The 24,404-nt window shown below is 37.3% G+C and overlaps 1 protein-coding gene across 2 annotated transcripts in view; it reads right to left on the bottom strand.

The window, feature by feature from the left end:
• The window catches only part of SBF2 (SET binding factor 2), a 467,799-nt gene that overhangs the window by 214,819 nt on the left and 228,576 nt on the right, over nucleotides 1-24,404 (bottom strand). For both annotated transcript variants that reach the window (XM_028116744.2, XM_028116745.2), the window contains exons 4-6: nucleotides 11,714-11,836; nucleotides 10,205-10,315; nucleotides 8,201-8,306 (exon numbers count right to left, since the gene is read on the bottom strand). In XM_028116744.2, coding sequence (XP_027972545.1) covers nucleotides 8,201-8,306; nucleotides 10,205-10,315; nucleotides 11,714-11,836 — 340 coding nt within the window. The remainder of the gene's footprint in view (nucleotides 1-8,200; nucleotides 8,307-10,204; nucleotides 10,316-11,713; nucleotides 11,837-24,404) is intronic.

Genomic DNA, 24,404 nt, shown 5'->3' with positions numbered 1-24,404 from the left:
TCCCATGTTCATTACAGCATTATTCATAACAGCCAAGACATGGAAATAATCTAAGTGTCCGTCAATGGATAAATGAATAAAGAAAATATGTGTAATACAATGGAATGTTATTTAGCCATAAAAAGGAAGGAAATCCTTTTTTGTGACAACATGGATAGACCTTAAAGGCATTATGTTAAGTGAAACAAGTCAGACAGAGAAAGATAAATACTCCATGTTTTCACTTATATGTGGAATTAAAAAAAGCTGAATTCAGACAGAAATAGAGAGTAGAATGGTGGTTATGAGAGACTCAGGGGTGTGAGAAATGGGAGATGCTGGTCAAAGGGTACAAATTCTAGGTATAAGATGAGTAAATTCTGGGGCTCTAATGTACAGCACAGTGATTATAATTAACAATACTGTATTATATACTTAAAAGTTGTTAAGAGAAGAGATCTTAAAGATTATCAGCATACACTTAAAATTACGTGAGGGGGACAAAGGTGTTAACTAACCTTACTGTAGTAAACATTTCACAATATATACTTGCATCAAGTCATCACATGTAAAGCTTAAACTTACATAACCTATGTGTAATACCTCAGTAAAGCTGGAAAAAAAAGTATAAGTACAGATGATACAAGACTACTGTTGTTTAACTATCAAAACAGTGATAATAGCTGAAGGTCCAAAATCATTTTAGTCTGTGACTTTAAAAATGTGAAATAAGGGGCGCCTGGGTGGCTCAGTCGGTTAAGCGTCTGCCTTCGGCTCAAGTCATGATCCCAAGGTCCTGGGATCGAGCCCCGTATCAGGCACCTCACTCAGCGGGGAGCCTGTTTCTCCCTTGCCTGCTTCCCCTGCTTGTCTCTCTCTCTCTCTCTCTCTGTTAAATAAAATAAATAAAATCTTTAAAATAAAACAATCTTACTAACATTAAAAAAAAACAAAAACAAACCCCCCCCCCCGCAGTTTTCCACGCGTAAGACACAAATCTTCAGGTAAACAAAAATAGTTCACATAGGCTACTAGGAACAAAGAAACAAATAAGATGGCAAGTAAGAGATGAAGGGTGATTGACAGGAAATTATGGGGTGATGGTAGAAGTCCACATAATTATTTCAGGCAAACACAGAGACATCTCAAACTATGAAAAACAAATTCATTATCCTAACAATCCTTGGAGAGAAGAACCAAGGAAATGCTATCATTAGATTCAGACCTTCCACAGGAAAACTGGTCAAGGCTACAAAAGAATCTTAGTCTTATCTGCTTCCTCTCTGTGCTTTATAAAATCCACCACCACCATCTCACCCCCAACCCAGGTAGTGAACTCTGATAATGGTCTAATATTGGCCTTCAACAACAGTCCAACCAAAATGACCGGTGATAAGAACATGCCTTTAGTCAGAATTATCAGTACCACATGTTCTGGAAACTACAACTCTGCACATGGCGCTGTTTTAGAGGCATCCTTCTTTCTCCTTCCCTTTCTTATCTTTTCCTTATTTTTTTCCTTGAAAAATTAAATTTTGAATATGTAAGCAAAAGATAATTCAGCTCAAACATACCAGAGAGTAAAATAATGAAATCTGATCTTCAAATGACTAATAATCATACATCCTGGCACACTTCATCCATACCTAGAACATCTAATGAAATAATGATTGCCATTTTCTTCATGGCTAATATATTCACTCATTTATTCAAAAAATATTAATGTCTTCTGAGTCCAAGGTACTATGCCAAATATAGAGGACACACAGAATAATAAGATAAGAAAGTTCTTAAAGCTCACGGTCTTATTAACGCCTTATTAATAAATAGGGGAAAAGCAGAGAGGAGAATTTCCATACCACCCCTGAAGACATCTGGGAATCAACATATCAGCCCTGTACTGCCTATTTCTAGACTTCCTATTGTCTGAGGATAAAATGTCTAATTTGTTCAAGCACTGTACTTTTAAAAAAATAAAAGTTAGGTATAGATATAAAAAGTTAAAATAGTTTTATAAGTTTAAGATTTTATTTATTTATTTGAGAGAGAGAGAAATAAAGAGCACAATCAGGGAAGAGAAGCAGGAGAGGGAAAAGCAGACTCTGTGCTGAGTGCAGAGCCCAAGGCAGGGCTCAATCCCAAGACCCTTGAGATCACTACCTGAGCCGAAATCAAGAGTCAGGCGCTTAACTGACTGCACCACCCAGGCACCCCTAGTTTTATAAGGTTTTTAAAAAATATTTTTATCAAAAGATTAAACACAAAAATAGAAAATCATACAAATAAAATGGATGGCTTAAGGAATTATCTTACAAACACTACTTAAGTCGACAAAGAGAACTTTGCCAGCAACCCTAAAGGCCCCTTCCATGTGCCCCCAGTCAGAACTACCTCTCTACTGCCATAAGTTACCCTTATCTTGACTTTATCCTATTAACCATTTTCCTGATTTTTTTCTATAGTTTTATCACCCAGACGTGCATTCCTAGACACTACAGTTCAATCTCACTCTATTAAAAAGGAGATTTTTAAAAAGATTTTATTTACTTATTTGAGAAAGAGTGAGAGTGAGAGTGAGAGAGATCATAGAGGGAGAGGAAGAGGGAGAAGCCGACTCGCTGCTGAGCAGAGAGCCTGACACAGCACTTGAACCCAGGAACCTGAGATCACAGCCTGAGCCGAAGACAGACATCCAACTGACTGAGCCACCCAGGAGCCTCCAAAACGGGATGTTTTAAATCTCCTTTAATCTAGAGGTTACTCCTCCATTCCTTTCCTTTCCTTATAATTTATTTGTTAAAGAACCTGGGACATTTGACCAATAGACGTTTTGCAAACATAGATTTTTTTTTAAGTTTTTAATTTTAATTCCAGTATAGTTAACATACAGTGTTATATTAGTTTCAGGTGTACAATGCAGTGATTCAACAGTTCTATACATTACTCAATGCTCATCATGATAAGTGTACTCTTAATCCCCTTACCTATTTCCCCCATCCTCCCACCTACCCCTCCCCTCTAGTAAACATCAGTTTGTTCTCTATAGTTACAAGTATGTTCCTTGGTTTCTCTTTCTTTTTTCCTTTGCTTGTTTCTTAAATTCCACATATAAGTGAAATCATATAGTATTTGTCTTTCTCTGACTTACTTTGCTTAACATTATACTCTCTAGCTTCATCCATGTTGTTGCAAATGGCAAGGTTTCATTCTTTTTTATGGCTGAACAATATTTCCTTGGTGTGTGTGTGTGTGTGTGTGTGTGTGTATATATATATATATATATATATACACACACCACATTTTCTAAGAACCTAGATTTTGACAATTGCAATCTTGTGTAGTACACTATGTTCTCCTATCTTCTGTATTTTTTGCAATCGGATTTAATTCCTCCGGCAAAACTACAGGTAGTGTTTGGCAAGGCTAGATCTATTTGTTTTCCTTCCTATGATAATACTTGTTGATGCTCAGATCTTCATTTACTAAAGACTGTAAAATGATCTTCTAGTACTATAATTTTTTTCATTTATTGATAGAACACTTTTAAAAAGGGACAATTCCCCTAATCTACTATTAGGTTACCCTGTACTGCAATTCATATAGACAAGACAGAATAAATGCTGCATTCTTTTCCTTTATTGATAAGTTTTCAAGATAACAAATCATTTCCCTGTCATATTCTAAGGTAATAATTTTTCATTTAATATTATTATGAATTCATAGATTTAAAAATATTTGCTGGGGGAAGCTGAGCGGCTCAGTCAGTTAGGTGTCAACTCTTGGTTTTGGCTCAGGTCAGGATCTCGGGGTCGTGATATTGAGCCCCGTGCTGGGCTCTGCGCTCAGCATGGAGTCTGCTTCAGAATCTCTTCCTCTCCCCCTCCCAACATGCTTTCTCTCTCTCTCTCTCAAATACATAATCTTAAAAAAAATTTTAATTAAAAAATTTTTAAAAGATAAAAATATTTGCTGGGTTTCAACCAATTGCAATTTTCACCATTTATGAAGCTCAAATTATACCATCCTGGATCCATTGCAAGTCTCTTCAAGGTGGCTCCTGAATTCCTTTGACAAGGCCCTAATAATTTTTTCTCTATTGAGCTATAATTCATAGACCATAAAACTCACCCTTATATAGTGTATGTATACAGTTCAGTGGTGGTTAGCACAGCCACAGGTTGTAAAATCATCACCAGTCTCTAACTCTTAAAACAATTTCATGTCTGAAGAGAAACCCCATTCTCAGTATCAGTCACTTCATTGTCCCCTCCCCACCAGCTCCTGGCAACCACTAATCTCCTGCCTGTCTCGATGGATTTGCCTACTGTAGACATTTCATATAAATGGAATTATAAAATATATGGCCTTTTGAATCTTGCTTCTTTCACTTTCACAAAGTGTTTTCAAGATTTGTCCATTTGTAGCATGTATCAACAATCCATTCCTTTTTATGGCTGAATATTATTCCATTATGTGGATATACCACCATTTGTTTACCCATTTATGAACTGATGGACATTTGGGTTGTTTCCATTTTTTGGCTATTATGAATAATGCTGCTTTGAACATTCATGTACAAGTTTTTATATGAATATATGTTTTCAATTCACTTGTAGAATTTGATATATTTTAACATATATATATATATACACACACATATACATACTGTAAACCATCACCACAATCAAGATAATGAACACAAACATCCCAGATTTTCCTCATATCTCTTTGTAATCCCTCTCTTCCCACCCCCAGGGAAACCAGTGACCTGTTTCTATTACTACAGATTAGACTGCATTTTCTTGAACTTTATAGAAACCAAATCATATAGTATGCATTCTTTTTGGTATGGCTTTTTAAATTCAGCATAATTATTTTCAGATTAACCTATGCTGTATCAATAATTCCTTACTTTGTATTGTTTAGTAGCATTCCACTGTATGGATATATCAGAGATTATTTATCCATTACCATCACCATTATCCACTGCCCCTGATGGACACTGATCTTGTTCCCAGTTTTTTACTATTATAAAAATGTGGATATGAACATTCATGTACAAGTATTTTATGGACAATGTTAAAGCACTTTCTTTAGGTAAATGGAGTGAAAGGCTTAGGAGTGGAATGGCTGGATTATTTGGTTTATTTAACTTTTTTAGAAAGTTAAACTGTGCTCCAATTCACATTCTCATCAGCAGTGAATTAAATATACAATTCCTCTACAACTCTGCCAATATTCAGGCAGCTCTCTGAAAAGCTGGAATGCTGTTTTTCCTCTCCATATGCCCCAAGTTGTGCACCTTCTCCCAACTGCGACAAGCAGTGATGATGGTACAGCAAGTTACCCTTCACTCTTCTTTGTTCTCAGTTGTATCCAAACCATGCTGATCCTGTCAGTGCTTTGAATGAGGTGAGACAGTGTCACCCTCAGGCAGTCCTCCACAAAGCTAGAAAAATGCATGCATCCTCCGTTCTTCTCCTTCCCCCTCCCCCAAGGAGAAGCTGCAAGCTGGGGGGTCCTCTCCCAGCACTGAGCTCTGCTGGCTTAGGGCAGAGGTTGACAGGGTAAAGTGAAATTGCTCTTCTTACCCATTTTAATGTGTCTGTTCTCAGCTTTGTGATCATCTGGGGTATTGCAAATTCATAACTAGATTCTGGAATTCTCATTTGGGTATTTTGGTCAGTATATCATCGTTAAAGCAATGTTTCTGTGGAAGAAAAAGGACTAGGGCTTTTTATGCTGCCATCTTGCTGATGTCACTCCCCAAATTCTCACTCTTGACTGTTTATCTCCTTCACTATTTTAAGCACAATTATTTTTTTTAAAGATTTTATTTATTTATTTGACAGAGAGAGACACAGCTAGAGGGAACACAGGCAGGGGGAATGGGAGAGGGAGAAGCAGGCTTCCCGCAGAGCAGGGAGCCCGATGTGGGGCTCGATCCCAGGACCCTGGGATCATGACCTGAGCCGAAGGCAGACAGACGCTTTAACGACCGAGCCACCCAGGTGCCCCAAGCACAATTATTTTAATATGTGAATTTGATAACTATTTTCTGGGTTTTTATATTGACTATGGTTTCTTCTGTATTTCTTTCATATAGGATTAGTCCTCTTATTTCTGGTTATTTTTGATTGAGTGCTGGGCATATACATATGAAATTCTGTAGACATACTGAAGACCTAGAATACAGGTATCTTGTTCCAGAGAGGAATTTACTTTTACTTGTACTATATGGCTAGAGACAGTAGCACCAAGGATCATGATAATCCATTTCAGGGAACTGAAATGATTTCAAGTTCCACTTCAGTTCCTCAAGGGACCTTGTGTGGACCTTGTCTGCTTGTGATTTACTCATTCCTCGGTTGTGGTCCCTTGTAATCCCAACTCAAAGCAGGAGAGCTTTACAAAGAAATCTCCCTTGGTAAAACCTGAACTCAGTTTTCCCGTTCCCTATGGGATAGCAATACTGCTGTGATCAGCTTTTCAGTTACTTCTTCCAAAATCAACAGATGCTCTGGGAAAAACTGGTCCTAGATGTCTGGCTCACTTCTCTAAGTTTCCTTTAGTATCTTTACTGCCTCTGATGCTTTCAAACAGACGAAGTTTATATTTACATAGTTTTTCAAGTAGTCATTGTTAAGAGGGTTAGTCTAAATTATATAGACCACTGTTACTTGAAGAAAGGTCCAGGTTTTATATATTTATACTTTATCTACAGTAGTTTTTCTCAGTGGGCATGCTACCGGTGTTTCTGAGGTAAAAACTCTTCTGGTACACATACATCATGCATGACAGATGTGTGATATCCCTAGTCCTGGGCACTAAATGCCAATAATATCCCTTCCCTCCCCCTTGTCAAATCATTGTAAAAACCCAAAAAAATAACAGGCTTATAAAGCACTCATTAAGATAAAAGGTAGATTACTTTATTTGTGTCATTATTTTTCTGTTTCTCTTAATGGTAAATCTTTGTTTTGATTGACCCTTGTATATAGCCTCTTCTAAAAGTAAAAAAGTCACGTGAATAGTGCTTGGCTAAAATCAACTAAGTCAATGGTTAGTAGGGACCATGGACAGGCTGTAGATAACCCATGAACTCCCTAAAATTATTTCCAAAGTTTATGGAAAGTATTTAATCAACACGGTAGTCTTTAGAGAACCACCACCAGGGAGAGTTTATCTATTTCACATATTAAGAAAAAAATAGCTTTAAATTAGGACTTAGTTGAAATGACTCAGTGAGTTGTAGAATATTTCAGAGGGGAAAGAAGAAGGGATAGGTAGTTTTTTAGTGTTTGAACCCCTGATATAATGGGAGGAAAACTACTGCTTTGGGATTGGTATCACCATCAATCTCTATTAGGATACTATAAAACTCTGTATATTTACATTAATTTCTTCTGAGGCTTTCTAAATTTGACAATTGAAATCACAGCAGAAGAATAAGGATGGGGCCATTAATGAAAAAGAAGTGATAAATTAGAGAGCTGAGCTAGAAGCAAAATTCAACATGAGACAGAAGGGAAACAAGAGGGTAGAAGTTTTGTGTAAGGAACTAGTAATTCCACGGAGAACGTGAGCCCTAGGGAAGGGAAGGTTTCAATGTAACTTAAAAGAAGACAAAGACGGAGGACACTGACAAAGACTGAATCAAAGAGAACGGGACACTCATATGCAGGCCCATATAAAGGACAGCAAGAGGTGAAGTAAATGGGAATCTCTGGCAGCCCCGATCAGAAACATCTTCACCTGAAAGTTCTACTATTCCTTAAACAAAGGACAAGCTGTCCGATGGACAGAATGCACTTTCCCGTGTCCCCCTGCAATTCCTCAGCCTTTCCACTGCTAGAAAATTGGAGATAAAGTTCTGATCCAGATCATGGATCAGAAGGACAGGACTTTTCGCTCCATTTGACAAGGTTTCTACAAAACTAAGTCATCTTAGGAAAAGCAGAATACACTACCTATTCATCTTTTAAAGCAAAAAGAAAATCTGCCTATTTTCTATATGTCTAATTGACTCCACAGCAAAAGAGGTCAGAGTTAAAATTTTTTTAAAAAGAGTAAGTACCATTTAGGATGAGGACCCACATAATTATGTATTTTATATGTCAGATATTTAATCATTAGTTTTTTATTCTCTTGATTCATGTCAGGTGATGTGAGCTTAAAATAAATCCACAAGAGGACATTGACAATGGGAGAAAAGACATACCCAACTGCTGAAACAGGAGAGCCACACTAGTGCCTGTGACAGGAAGACTCTCATGCAAAGGAGTCTGGATCAGCTGTCTATCTCCTGCACCCAAGGAAAACAGCTTCTGCAGAAGAGAGGAAAAACACACACAGAAACATAAATGATTTCTTTTCAGACATTTTCTTAAGACAAAAAAAGTCCCGTTAAGTTCAATTTTTAAAAATTTCTTTGAAGTTCAAATTTCGAGCTGTCGATAACCCTATAAGATTCAATTAGCAGATGCCAAGAGTAATAATGTAACTGAAAACATTCAAGTTACACTGTGCCCAAATGAACACGGTAGAAGAAAATTTAGTAATTAGAAAGTTGAAATTGCAATGATGAGATACAAAAATCACTGATAATCATACTTATCTAAAAAATAATAAAACAGTAAAGTCAACATTTTTATGCCAATTATATGTCAATAAAACTTGGAGAAACAAAAACTATATAATATGAACCACATATGTAATATTTATAAGAAGTTCTTCTTTTTTCATTTTTTTTTTCACTTATTTGTCAGAGAGAGCGAGAGGGCACAAGCAGGGGTCGCGGCAGTCAGAGGGAGAAGCAGGCCCCCCCTGAGCAAGACGCCTGATGCAGGACTTGATCTCAGGACCCTGGGATCATGACCTGAGCCGAAGGCAGATGCTTAACTGACTGAGCCACGCAGGAGTCCCAATAAAAAGTTTTTTAAATTAAAAAATAAATCAACAAAATGAAGTCAGCATAAATCCCATCATGATAAAGGTCAATGAAACAATTCCACTGCTTTCAAGTTTAGGGCCATTTGTGACCAAATTCACATTTTATATTCTACCCTTGGCGTAGAGGGAGAAGATTGAGGAGGCAGGAGGAAAAAAAAAGGATAAAAACTAAAGAGTAACAGAAGATACCAGGTAAGACAAAAGATAGTTAAAAGGCAAAGGGCAAAGAAAACAGATGTCAGTTTCACTGGAAGTACCATCTCTGTCAGACTGAGGAGGATAAACAATGCAATTTTTAGAAGGCTGTCCTCCTCTACAGTATTACACAAGAATAAGCAAAATAAATGATCAACTAATCAGTTTTAGGGCTTAAGGAGAAGAATCTTTTTTATTTATTTTTTTTAAGTATGGTCCCCTAGAAACATTGAGACAAAGAAGTTGAGGTTCTTATTTTCCTACTTCAAAGTCGAAAATGAAAATCTTTAGACAAACAGGATGAAAAACCCATGACCACTTTGAGAAAGTTTTATTTCAGTAAAAGAATTTAATGTCCTCCTTTAAGGCTAAATATATGACAAAATCCTTGGGAAATTTTAAGGGATAGATTACACTTTTTGGAAAAAATCTATGATTCTGGATGATTATCAACATTATTATTGCTAAAGGTAGCAGACTAAAATAAGAAAAATAAGCACCCTTCTTTCAAAGCTTACATGCAAGCTATTCTATTAAAGATTACCAAGACAGAAAATGGTTTTAGGGTCATGTATAATTGCTGTTATCCAGGGAAATTAATAAATAAATAAACCTATTCAGAAGGAGTCATAAGTGTTACAAAGAATTATTTTGAGAGTTTTTCTTAATGTTATCTCCTAATTTTTATCACTCAAAAATTTTTTGATATAAGTTAATAAAATGAGCCATAACTACATAGAGGAATAAGAAAGGCAGAAAGAATGCATTTAAATGTTCAGCTTAAAAAAGTGTATTTCCAAGAAAATGTAAACTAGAGTTCAAGTTACACAAAATATGACTTCTAATTATGCTATGTGAAAGGTGAACCCTGAGTTAAAATTAACCTCATGACCTAAGAAAAGAATGGAATCTTGGGTCTCTAGAAGGCACACCATAGGGACAATGCTTAACTAAGATCCTCTTCAAAATGAAAATATTTAAGGAATTCTTTTTTTTTTCTTTTCTTCATAAATTAAATTAACTGGAGGAGAAGAAAAGAGGAACAGGCCCTCTTCATCTCCCTTTTCATTCTATTTACCTGAGACCCTCCAGCCGCTGGGACAAGGCATGCACACAGGTTTGCAATGAGACTTTCCAAGGAGACATTCAGACTGTCCACATACACAGTGTAGATCAAACCTAGGCAAGCCTGCAAAGAGAAGATGCATGTAGTTTTTTCATGGAAAAAGTAAACATTGAAAATAAATTGCTGTGACATCTGCTCCTAGGAAATTTCCCTTTGAAGCCAGTGAAGTATATTTTACCATGACCACATAATAAATTTTAAGCAGCAAATGTTATTAAGTTTATTAAATTTTCTTCCTTAACCAGAAGCTCTAAATGAGCTTTTGAGATGAGTTTATAAAAAGCAGAAATCTATAATTTGTAAAACAGGTGCTTGTGCTCAGATAACCACTTTAGCAAATTTGTAGGGCTTTAAAACTGTTTTGTCTCTTACTTTGCAAAACTCCAAATTTCAAGATAAAAATTTAAAAATTTTATATTTTTGTGGTTCTTAGAACATTTGTTATACAGAAAAATTTTGTGAACTATTACAGAGGTTAGCAAAATAGAGACAAGATATATAAACACTTTAAGCTCAGAAGAAGGTAGGCAGTAAAGTGAAAGACAAAATGCAATCTTTATGAATGTTTCAGTTTATTAAAATTTGTGACTCTAAAAAATTAGTAATTGTTAGAAGTTACCCATTATTATTGAAATCTTGACATGAAGTTAATTTTTCTAGAATATATATAATCTCAACAATATGGAAAAGTTTTCCAGAAATTTCCAAGTCCTTGGGAAATGTTAAGGTATATTTTATACTTTCCAAAGCAATCTGTGGTTTTGGACAATAATCAATCATTTTTAAAGGTAGCAACTGAAATAAGAAAAATAAGCCCTCTTCTTTCAAAGCTTAAATGTATTAACTAAATAAAAGTTTTTTCTTGCATTTGAAATTCTGAGTGTCTCAAAAAGGAAAATATCAGGAAGTAAGCAATATTTTAAAGCTATCTTGGCAATCAGAACTATTTGAAATTGCAAATATCCATTCTATTTACTTGAGCCTGGTATTCCTCAAAAGAACGGCATGTACTGCATGGAGCACTGGGTGTTATACGCAAACAATGAATCATGGAACACTACATCAAAAACTAATGATGTAATGTATGGTGATTAACATAACATAATAAAAAAAAGAACGTAAATAAAAATAGACAAAGTTGTTATATTACTAACGCATTTTAAATTTGCTATAGGTAATCAAATAATTTCTTTTAGATTCATAAATTTTGGAGTCAGTAGTCATGGGATCTATTTTAAAGCAAACACTGTATATCCTTATAAGTTTAAATAGTCACATTAACTTAGGTATTTATTTCATCCAACATGAACACATTTTTTCAGTTCACACTATATTTATTTCATTGATGAATCCATAAATCAATTTAAAGACATCTTAAATACAAAATCTTGTTACCATGGTTCACTCAAAACAGATTCACACAATAATACAAATCAATAATGACAACTATGAGTTCTTTACCCTAAAAATTTCTGGATAATCTAATCTGGATACCAACACCAGGCTTTTGGGAGCAAACACTTCTGCGGGCTGAATTAAACCAGACACTTCCACTTCACCTTCAATCTCTTCCTTCTTTGTTCCCTAGAAAAAATTGTACTGTAATCAACAGACAGAATTTCCTAGGTTTATAACTCACAAAAAATAGACATATCACACATTTTCATATAATTTACAAAATCCAAAATTAATTATAAAATATACTTTATAATATAATTTATAAAACTCAAACTAAAAATAAAGACACATACTTTGACAGGAATCTAAGAAGCAAGTAAGTAGGCAAAATAATTATAAAGGAAAGGTATGCTTATTTCACTTTTGAAAGGCTCCTTATGCTGCAGATACAAACCACAACTTTATGGGAGCATTTGGTTTCTGAGGGAAGTACTGGAAATCAAAGGTAAAGAAGATACATTCAAATTATTTTAAACAGTTACCCAAATAACTAAAAATGACACTCACTTAAATGGGAAGTCAGTTTTTAAGGAAAGAAAAGATCTGTTTTAGAAGTAAGGCACTAATTTTTTTTTCCTACTTGTCCCAATCTTTCATATCACAAAAGTGATGATCATTTAGGATTCCAAGGCTTACAGAATAATCAATGCTCTTAGAAGTAAAGCCCAACTGGCTCTAAATTCCTTTTGCTCATAAGCAACAATGTTGATGTTCTGAGAAGAGAAAATATCTTTATACACAAAACTAAGTTTCAGAACATACTTACTACCACTAAACTGTACACTTAATAATGGTTAAAATGGCAAATCTTATGTCATGTATTTTTTAGCACAATAAAAACATCTATAATAAAAAATACCTGATATTTCAATGACTAAAAATACTGATTAATGAAATAAGCTTTGAAAAATATTATCATTTATGTGTCAACAAATGTTTCCTGTGTACTTACTGTTCCATAATACTTTAGGATACACTATAAAACTTTTAAGGTAAAAAAAAAAAAGACAAGGTAGTAAAGCATTCAGATTTATCTCTAGACGATATTCTAAGATGCCAGGACATTTTCCCTAACTAGAATCCTCTTCTCTTTCTTTTCCATTAATCAAAGTTCCAGCTCAAAAGTCTATCTTCCCTCCTGAAGTCTTTCCTTTACTCATTTTTCTCCAGTCCTACTTCTCAGCGCAGTTCACCAACATATCATATATCTTCAAACTCATTTCTCCCACCAAACCACTCCTCAAAATGCCACAAAATGCCACAAAATGCCATATCCAACTGCCTGCTTGACAGCTCCACTTAGATGACTAACAGGTATCTTAAACATGTCCAAAACATAGCTCCAGTCTTTCTCCCTGAACTCCATTCCTCCTACAGTATTTTCAGTCTCAGTTCATGGAAATCCTCTTTTCCATTTGGTTGATCAAAAACCTGATTCCGGGGGGTGGAGCAAGATGGCAGAGGAGTAGGAGACCTGGATTTCGTCTGGTCTCAGGAATTCAGCTGAATAGGGATCAAACCATTCTGAACACCTACGAACTCAACAGGAGATCCATGATAAGAATAGTAACAACACTCTGAACAGAAAAGCGACCACTTTCTGGAAGGTAGGACGTGCGGAGAAGTGAATCCGAGGTGATATTCGGGAGGACAGACGGCGGGGGAGGGGGCCTCCGTCGGCCGCTTCTGGCAAGTGATAGAGCCGCGGAGCACAAAATCGGAACTTTTAGAAGTCGGCTCCGCTGAGGGACGTCGCTCCAGTGGCTAAGCGGGGGGTGGAACCCTCGGGGGACAGTGTAGTCTCAGGACCCTCGGGGTCCCAGAAAGACCGGGGGTGCCTGAGTGCGGCAGAGCTCCCAGGTATCAGAGTGGGGAAGCCGGCTGCAGAGACAGAGCCGAGGCGCAGGCTCTCAGCTCAGGGTTGCCATAAACTGTGATCCGCGGCCCAGTCGGGCCACTGCTCCTCCAGCAGGGACCCAACAAGCGGCAGAGCCGGGGAGACTCCCCTTCCTCCCCTGGGAGGAGCGGCGCAGAAGCGCACCGCAGGGATCTGCTGGGTTTGGAGACTCCACACGGGGTTGGGTGCCAGAGATAGAAACACTCGATCACAGGCCAGGTGAACATGGAGTGCGGCCGGAGACCAGGGAGACAAGAGTGACTGCTTTTCTCTGGGGGCACACTAAGGAGCGGGGCCCTGAGTTCTCAGCTCCTTCGGGCAGAGATTGGGAGGCCACAATTTTCACCCTGGTCCTCCAAAGCTGTACTGAGAGCTTGCAGGGAACAAAAGCTTCTGAGAGCAAACCCGAGCACCTTGCTTAGCCCGGACTCACAAGGACGGGGCAATTCCGCCTCCAGCAAAGACATTTGGGAACCACGGCAACAGCCCCCCCCCCCCCCCGAAGATCAGCAGGAACAGCCAGCAAGCCAAGACCAAGTTTACTGACCAAGGAGAACGGGAGAACTCCAGCGCTAGGGGAATACTGCACATAGAATTCATGGCTTTTTTTTACCATAATTCATTAGTTTTTCAAAGTTAATTTTAACTGTCTTTTTTTGAAATTTTTTCCCTTTTTCAAACATTTTATCAATCCCTTTTAAAAAAACATTTTTTTATTTTTCATTTTGAGAGTCATATTTTTATCCCTTCATAGTAGTTACCCTTATTTTTGGCATATATATATAAGTAGTTCTCTCTTTAAAATTTTGAGATACAATTTCTCCTAACAGATCAAAATATACCCTAAATCACTAGTGTATGGCTTTGCTCTAGTCTCCTGCCTGATCACATTCTCTCCCTTTTTTTTTCTTTTTAAATCTTCTTTCTTTTTAAAAACAACTTAACAATTCCTTTTATAAAATCTTTTATAATTTTCATCTTTACAGTCATCTGCCATCCCTTCATTGTATCAACCCTTATTTTGTACACATATAAGTCTTTCTTCCTTTAAAATTTTAGCAGGCACTTTCTTCTAACAGACCAAAATATGCCCAAAAGCTAGTGTGTGGCACTGATCTATGTACTAGCCTGATCATATTTGATCATATTCTGTTTTATTTTGTTTTGTTCTGTTTTTGTTTGTTTTTATCTTTTTCTTTTTCCTTTTTTTCCCCTCTTCTTTTTTTCCCTTTCTTGTCCCCTGGTTTTGGGTCTTTTCTGATTTGTATAGAGTATATTTGCTAGAGACGTTGTTAACCTGTTAGCATTCTGTTCTCTCATTCATCTGTTCTCCTCTGGACAAAATGACAAGACGAAAAAAATCACCTCAGCAAAAAGAACAAGAGGTAGTACCGTCTGCCAGGGACCTACTCAATACTGACATTAGTACGATATTGGACCTACAGTTCAGAATCATGACTTTAAAGATACTAGCTGGGCTTGAAAAAAGTGTGGAAATTATTAGAGAAACCCTTTCTGGAGAAATAAAAGAACTAAAATCTAACCAAGGTGAAATCAAAAAGGCTATTAATGAGGTGCAATCAAAAATGTGGGCACTAACTGCTAGGATAAATGAGGCAGAAGAGAGAATCAGCGATATAGAAGAGCAAATAATGGAAAATAAAGAGGCTAAGAAAAAGAGAGATAAACAACTACAGGATCACGAGGGCAGAATTTGAGAGATAAGCAATACGATAAGACAAAACAACATTAGAATAATTGTGATACCAGAAGAAGAAGAAAGAGAGAGAGGGGCAGAAGGTATACTGGAGCAAATAATAGCAGAGAACTTCCCTAATATGGGGAAGGAAACAGGCATCAAAATCCAGGAGGCACAGAGAACACCTCTCAAAATCAATAAAAATAGGTCAACACCCCGACATCTAATAGTAAAACTTACGAGTCTCAGAGACAAAGAGAAAATCTTGAAAGCAGCTCGGGAGAAGAGCTATGTAACCTACAATGGTAGAAACATTAGATTAGCAAAAGATCTATCCACAGAGACCTGGCAGGCCAGAAAGGACTGGCATGATATCTTCAGAGCACTAAATGAGAAAAATATGCAGCCAAGAATACTATATCCAGCTAGGCTATCAATGAAAATAGAAGGAGAGAGAAAAAGCTTCCAGGACAAACAAAAACTAAAGGAATTTGCAAACACAAAACCAGCCCTCCAAGAAATATTGAAAGAGGTCCTCTAAGCAAAAAGAGAGCCTAAAAGCAGCATAGATCAGAAAGGAACACAGACAATATACAGTAACAGTCACCTTACAGGCAATACAAGGGCACTAAATTCATAGCTTTCCATAGTTACCCTGAATGTAAATGGGCTAAATGTCCCAATCAAAAGACACAGGCTATCAGATTGGATTTAAAAAAAAAGACCCATCAATATGCTGTCTGCAAGAGACTCATTTTAGACCCAAAGACACCCCCACATTGAAAGTGAGGGGGTGGAAAACCATTTACCATGCTAATGGACACCAAAAGAAAGCTGGGGTGGCAATCTTTATATCAGAAAAATTAGATTTTAAAACAAAGACTGTAATAAGAGATGAAGAAGGACACTATAGCCTACTTAAAGGGTCTATCCAACAAGAAGACCTAACAATTGTAAATATCTATGCCCCTAACGTGGGAGCAGCCAATTATATAAGGCGATTAATAACAAAAGCAAAGAAACACATTGACAACAATACAATAATAGTGGGGGACTTTAACACCCCCCTCACTGAAATGGACATATCATCTAAGCAAAGGATCAACAAGGAAATAAAGACTTTAAATGAAACACTGGACCAAATGGACTTCACAGACATATTCAGAACACTCCATCCCAAAGCAACGGAATACACATTCTTCTCTAGTGCCCATGGAACATTCTCCAGAATTGATCACATCCTAGGTCACAAATCAGGTCTCAACCAGTAACAAAAGATTGGGATCATTCCCTGCATATTTTCAGACCACAATGCTTTGAAACTAGAACTCAAGCACAAGAGGAAAGTCAGAAAGAACTCAAATACATGGAGGCTAAAGAGCATCCTGCTAAAGAATGAATGGGTCAACCAAGAAATTAAAGAAGAATTAAAAAAATTCATGGAAACAAATGAAAATGAAAACACAACTGTTCAAAATCTTTGGGATACAGCAAAGGCAGTCCTGAGAGGAAAGTATATAGCAATACAAGCCTTTCTCAAGAAACAAGAAAGGTCTCAAATACACAACCTAACCCTACACCTAAACGAGCTGGGGAAAAAACAGCAAATAAAGCCTAAACCCAGCAGGAGAAGAGAAATAATAAAGATGAGAGCAGAAATCAATGAAATAGAAACCAAAAGAACAGTAGAACAGATCAACGAAACTAGGAGCTGGTTCTTTGAAAGAATTAACAAGATTGATAAACCCCTGGCCAGACTTATCAAAAAGAAAAGAGAAATGACCCAAATCAACAAAATAATGAATGAAAGAGGAGAGATCACAACCAACACCAAAGAAATACAAACAATTATAAGAACATATTATGAGCAACCCTATGCCAGCAAATTAGATAACCTGGAAGAAATGGGTGCATTCCTAGAGATGTATCAACTACCAAAATTGAACCAGGAAGAAATAGAAAACCTGAACAGACCTATAACCACTAAGGAAATTGAAGCAGTCATCAAAAATCTCCCAAAAAACAAAAGCCCAGGGCCAGATGGCTTCCCAGGGGAATTCTACCAGATATTTAAAGAAGAATTAATACCTATTCTCCTGAAACTGTTCCAAAAAATAGAAATGGAAGGAAAACTTCCAAACTCATTTTATGAGGCCATCATTACCTTGATCCCAAAACCAGACAAAGACCCCATCAAAAAGGAGAATTACAGACCAATATCCTTGATGAACATGGATGCAAAAATTCTCACCAAAATACTAGCCAATAGGATCCAACAGTACATTAAAAGGATTATTCACCACGACCAAGTGGGATTTATCCCTGGGCTGCAAGGCTGGTTCAACATCCGCAAATCAATCAACGTGATGCAATACATTAACAAAAGAAAGAACAAGAATCATATGATCCTCTCAATAGATGCAGAAAAAGCATTTGACAAAGTACAGCATCCTTTCTTGATCAAAACTCTTCAGAGTATAGGGATAGAGGGTACATACCTCAGTATCATAAAAGCCATCTATGAAAAACCTACAGCGAATATCATTCTCAATGGGGAAAAGCTGAGAGCTTTTCCCCTAAGGTCAGGAACGCGGCATGGATGTCCAATATCACCACTGCTATTCAACATAGTATTAGAAGTCCTAGCCACAGCAATCAGACAACAAAAAGAAATCAAAGGCATCCAAATTGGCAAAGAGGAAGTCAAACTCTCACTCTTTGCAGATGATATGATACTTTATCTGGAAAACCCAAAAGACTCCACCCCAAAACTGCTAGAACTCATACAGGAATTCAGTAAAGTAGCAGGATATAAAATCAATGCACAGAAATCAGTGGCATTCCTATACACCAACAAGAAGACAGAAGAGAGACAAATCAAGGAGTCGATCCCATTTACAACTGCACCCAAAACCATAAGATACCTAGGAATAAATTTAACCAAAGAGGTAAAGGATCTGTACTCAGAAAACTATAAAATACTCATGAAAGAAATTGAAGAAGACACAAAGAAATGGAAAAACGTTCCATGCTCATGGATTGGAAGAACAAACATTGTGAAGGTGTCAGTGCTACCTAGAGCAATCTACACATTCAATGCAATCCCCATCAAAATACCATCCACCTTTTTCAAAGAAATGGAACAAATAATCCTAAAATTTGTATGGAACCAGAAGAGACCCCGAATAGCCAGAGGAATATTGAAAAAGAAAAGCAAAGCTGGCGGCATCACAATTCCGGACTTCCAGCTCTATTACAAAGCTGTCATCATCAAGACAGTATGGTACTGGCACAAAAACAGACACATAGATCAATGGAACAGAATCGAGAGCCCAGAAATGGACCCTCAACTCTATGGTCAACTCATCTTTGACAAAGCAGGAAAGAATGTCCAATGGAAAAAAGACAGTCTCTTCAACAAATGGTGTTGGGAAAATTGGACAGCCACATGCAGAAGAATGAAACCGGACCATTTCCTTACACCACACACAAAAAGAGACTCCAAATGGTTGAAAGACCTAAACGTGAGACAGGAGTCCATCAAAATCCTAAAAGGAGAACACAGGTAGCAACCTCTTTGACCCCAGCCGCAGCAACTTCTTCCTAGAAACATCGCCAAAGGCAAGGGAAGCAAGGGCAAAAATGCACTCTTGGGACTTCATCAAGATAAAAAGCTTTTGCACAGCAAAAGAAACAGTCCACAAAACCAAAAGACAACCGACAGAATGGGAAAAGATATTTGCAAATGACACAACAGATCAAGGGCTAGTATCCAAAATCTAGAAAGAACTTATCCAACTCAACACCCAAAGAACAAATAATCCAGTCAAGAAATGGGCAGAAGACATGAACAGACATTTTTCCAAAGAAGACATCCAAATGGCCAACAGACACATGAAAAAGTGCTCAACATCGCTCGGCATCAGGGAAATCCAAATCAAAACCTCAATGAGATACCACCTCACACTCGTCAGAATGGCTAAAATTAACAAGTCAGGAAACGACAGATGTTGGCGGGGATGTGGAGAAAGGGGAACCCTCCTACACTGTTGGTGGGAATGCAAGCTGGTGCAACCCCTCTGGAAAAGAGTATGGAGGTTCCTCAAAAAGTTGAAAATAGAGCTACCATACGATCCAGCAATTGCACTACTGAGTATTTACCACAAAGATACAAATGTAGGGATCCGAAGGGGTACGTGCACCCCAATGTTTATAACAGCAATGTCCACAATAGCCAAACTGTGGAAAGAGCCAAGATGTCCATCGACAGATGAATGGATAAAGAAGATGTGGTATATATGCACAATGGAATATTATGCAACCATCAAAAGGAATGAGATCTTGCCATTTGGAACGACGTGGATGGAACTGGAGGGTGTTATGCTGAGTGAAATAAGTCAATCAGAGAAAGACATGTATCATATGACCTCACTGATATGAGGAATTCTTAATCTCAGGAAACAAACTGAGGGTTGCTGGAGTGGTGGGGGGTGGGAGGGATGGGGTGGCTGGGTGATAGACATTGGGGAGGGTATGTGCTATGGTGAGCGCTGTGAATTGTACAAGACTGATGAATCACGGATCTGTACTTCTGAAACAAATAATGCAAGATATGTTAAGAAAAAAGAAAAAGAAGAGGATAGCAGGAGGGGAAGAATGAAGGGGAGTAAGTCGGAGGGGGAGACAAACCATGAGAGACGATGGACTCTGAAAAACAAACTGAGGGTTCTAGAGGGGAGGGGGGTGGGGGATGGGTTAGCCTGGTGATGGGTATTAAGGAGGGCACATTCTGCATGGAGCACTGGGTGTCATGGACAAACAATGAATCATGGAACACTACATCAAAAACTAATGATATAATGTGTGGTGATTAACATAACAATAAAAGATTATTAAAAAACAAAACAAAACCCTGATTCCTCTCCCATATCCCCTATCCAAACTGTCAGCAAATCCTGACTGCTTACCATGTCCACTCCTACCACATTGCTATGAGCCACCATCATTGCTTGCTTGTCTGGATTATTTTAAGTCTCCTTCAGTCTCTCCTATTCCTTTTTAGCCCCATTTTACTTCCTTGTTGCTCTCAAACATGCTGGACATGCTCCCAGCTAACCACTGTTTGTTATTCCTTTCCCTAGAATACTCTTTTCACAGATATTCTAATGATGAATTCCCTCATTTCCATTAGGTCTTCATTCAAGTGACTTCTGCTGTTAAGCCTTTGCTGGCACCCTATTTAAAATTACAATTCCGGGGCACCTGGGTGGCTCAGTCAGTTAAGTGTCTGCCTCCAGCTCAGGTCATGATCCCAGGGTCCTCGTATTGAGCCCAACATCCCACTCCCTGCTCCATGGGAATCTGCTTCTCCCTCTGCCCCTACCCCCTGCTTGTGCTTGCACATACACACTCTCTCTCTCTAGCTTGCTCTCAAATAAAAATCTTAAAAAATAAAATAAAATAAAATTGCAATTTCCTAACATTCCCTATCCTCTTTCCTTGCTTTATATTTCTCCATGGCACTTGTTACCATCCAACATACTACCCATTTCACTTGTTTTTTGTCTGTGTCTTCCTTTAGAATATGCTCTGTAAAGACCAGGATTTCTGTCTTTTCACTGATAATTTCCCAGTTCCTAAAACATGAGCTGGGCACATAGTTGATACTTTCTGAATATTTGTTCACTGCATACATGCAGGAATGAATTTTCCTGGAATAGTTTTCTGGGTAATTTACTAAGGGAAGTCTTTTTCCCCCCACTCATAGAAGCCAAGAACTGTATTTTCTATCTCCTTTGGAGCCTATTTTCTAGTACAGTGAACTATAACCAAGTATTAGATGTCTATGGAATGCACATATCCGAAGGGAACTATCTGTTTACTTTTTATATGTGTCATAAGGTCCCTATGCTCTTGAAAGATTTTCATTTGTTACAAAGCAAAAGCTAAAAGGTTGGTTTTTGAAATCCTTAGAAATAATAAAAATGTGATGAATATGAATTTGCCAAAGATTTCCACACATAATGAATCATATTCTTCATGGATTACTAACAAATCTGAAATGACAAAAGAATGACTAAAATTCCTCAAAGACATAAAGCTATCCATTTTATGAGGCTGTGATAAACGCCCTAGAGTACCATTTGAAACCAGCTTGACTAAGGAGATAACCATTTCAAATAAATGACTATTCACCTACTTGGACCAAAACACAAAACAGAATGCATTGGTCATTTCCTTTTTTTTTTTTTTTTTTAAGATTTTATTTATTTATTTGAGAGAGAGAGAGCACAAGTAGGGGGAGAAAGGCAGAGGGAGAAGCAGATTCCCCACTGACCAGGGAGCCCAATGCGGGGCTCGATCCCAGGACCCTGGGATCATAACCTGACTGAAGGCAGATGCTTAACCAACTGAGCCACCTAGGCACCCTGCATTGGTCATTTCTTAAAGCTATTCTTTAACTAAGTATTCACTAAATAAAATAGTTATTAACAAAAAAGTAAAAAGGCCAAATATAATGTAAATCAGTATTAAGTAAAAGCAATTCCATTTTTATTTACATCACTTTTTATTACAGAGGCTTTTACTTTGTAAATGTAGTATAAATCATAAGATGTTGTTATTCTTAATTCCAACAGCTCTCCTACAAGAATACAATGTCATAAGTTTAGAGAAAATTCATACTCCTCTTTTTTCAAAGCAAAATGTAGTACTATGATAAAAAAATTCTTTTTAATCCAAAAACTGTTGGTTAAAATAAGGTTTGTTCCAGGAGACAGTAGTAATGTGGTATTTTTGATAAAAAATTTTTCTATAAAAAAATTTTACTATAAATAATTTATCATCTACGAGAATACTGCCTCTTCTCTCTACCTGCTAGAACAACTTTTCTGTAACAATTATGTAATGATACTGGCTTTATTTGGTTTGTGTTTTACAATGATAGATTTTCACATATTGAAAAGATATGAGAAACGGGGCGCCTGGGTGGCTCAGTTGCTTAAGCAACTGCCTTCAGCTCAGGTCATGATTCCAGGGTCCTGGGATTGAGTCCCGCATCAGGCTCCCTGCTTGGCAGGAAGTCTGCTTCTCCCTCTTCCACTCCCCGCTGCTTGTGTTCCCTCTCTGTCTCTCTCTCTCTCTCTCTGTCAATTAAATAAATAAATAAAATCTTAAAAAAAAGGAAATGAGAAAATTAAAAATAAGCAGGAATTTTAAAACATAGGCTATGAATGTAATAGATGTTATTAATAATGCTTTGAAATTTAATATTTTTTTAAAGATTTTATTTATTCATTTGAGAGAGAGACAGCGAGTGAGCAAGTGAGAGAACACAGCAGCAGAGGGAGAGGGAGAAGCAGGCTCCCGCTGAGCAGGGAGCCCGACATGGAGCTGGCTCCAAGGACCCGGGGATCATGACCTGAGCTAAAGGCAGACACTTAATGGACTGAGCCACCCAGAAGCCCGGAAATTTAGTATTTTATAGCAGAAAACATTTTCACATATTTTATCTCACCGAACTACATCTGCAACTCTTTTTCTAACCTAAGATTATTCCTAATTCTAGTAGGTCCCATTAAGGATACAAATTTATCTTTTTTTTTAAGATAAAAGTTTATCTTAAACACTCTTCACTGAATTGTCTCACAAAGTTACCTTACCCCTTGTACCTATCACAAGCACATGCCACAATTTGCCCATTTATAGATTTTTTTTCTGCCCATTATTACTGTGGACTACATGTGCTAGTGGAATCCTCAGCTTCTATGTAGTTTACATTCTATGTAGGTCACAGTCTCTGTACTTCAATAATATGGGATAAATTAGTACTCACCATATCAATCTGCCCCCAAAATACTATTGCCCTTTAAACATATCCTGAGACAAAAATGCTAAGAGTTATTATATTACTGATTTTATGAGCTGACTCCTTAGGCATAAGATTCAGGAATTTTGTCCTGACACTCAGGCTGAATCTGTCAACCTCATCTTTTTGTGTTCTTGATGCTTGATTCCTGTCTTTTCTACCTTGAAAAGACTTGTTGAATCCAATATCATCTCTGTGCCAAGCTCATTTTCAACAATGTTATTTCATGCTAAAACTCTTCTTACAATATTTCTTTAAACATTCTGGTTAAAAAGGAGGATAAAAGGAGGGCACCTGGGTGGCTCAGTTGGTTAAGCCTCTGCTTTCAGCTCAGGTCATGATCCCAGGGTCCTGGGATAGAGCCAATTATCTCCCTCTCCCTCTGTCCCTCCCCCCAGCTCGTGCTCTCTCTCTCTCTCTCAAATAAATAAAGACTTTTAAAAAAAGAGGATAAAAGGAATTACAAGTAAAAAATTACCAGTTCTACATTTCCCTTTTGAAATATAAGCAATTTATTACAGCACACCACTATATAAAATTGCCTCAGTTATGCAATTTAAGGACTTTTAAATTTTCCAATATTGCAAATGAAAGAGTCTAAGTAGTGGCAAAATTCTGTAAGGTCTATAATTCTCCCTGAAAAGATACTTCCTTTCTTGTTAATCATGTTGACATGTCCACATGATAAAACCTGGTTTTTCCTTGCATCGGTCTAGAAAATAATGACTACATGAGAAATACACATACTAGGATAACAAGCTTTCAGACAAATCAGGCCACCAGTCTTCAGTTCAGAATTGAATTTACCTTTAGCAAAGACAATATCCAGATATTTTCCCCCTTCAACAGCTCCTGGGTTCTATAGTATTCTGAAGGTAGAACAAATTCATTTGTAGAGCTACTATATTTTCACCCAGAAAGCTTCCTATTTTTAAGTGGCACATAGTCAATAAACTATTATTCTTTTAAGATATACTAAGGCAGTATTTCCCAAAGTGTTTTCTGCTGAAAGCTAATAAATACTACTTAGTGGAAAGGTCTTCTAATCAAAGAATTTTGGAAACACTAAGTTAAAGCCAAGTTAAACATGTTTCTTTACTGCAGGGTTTCTCAGACTTTGATATGCAAATATTGTTTGTGCAATGCCAAGCAAAGGAGATATAAAATATTTCTCAAACTTACTGGACCAGTGAAACCTCTTTATTACAGAACATTTAGAGGATCTAGTGCC

The sequence above is a fragment of the Eumetopias jubatus genome, unplaced genomic scaffold, assembly GCF_037043125.1.
Source record: "Eumetopias jubatus isolate StellerSeaLion01/CBP00866 unplaced genomic scaffold, mEumJub1_p1.0 scaffold_13, whole genome shotgun sequence".
Lineage (NCBI taxonomy): Eukaryota > Metazoa > Chordata > Mammalia > Carnivora > Otariidae > Eumetopias > Eumetopias jubatus.
Note: the sequence above shows the minus strand (reverse complement) of the source record. Positions and strands in the feature narration are given on the sequence as shown.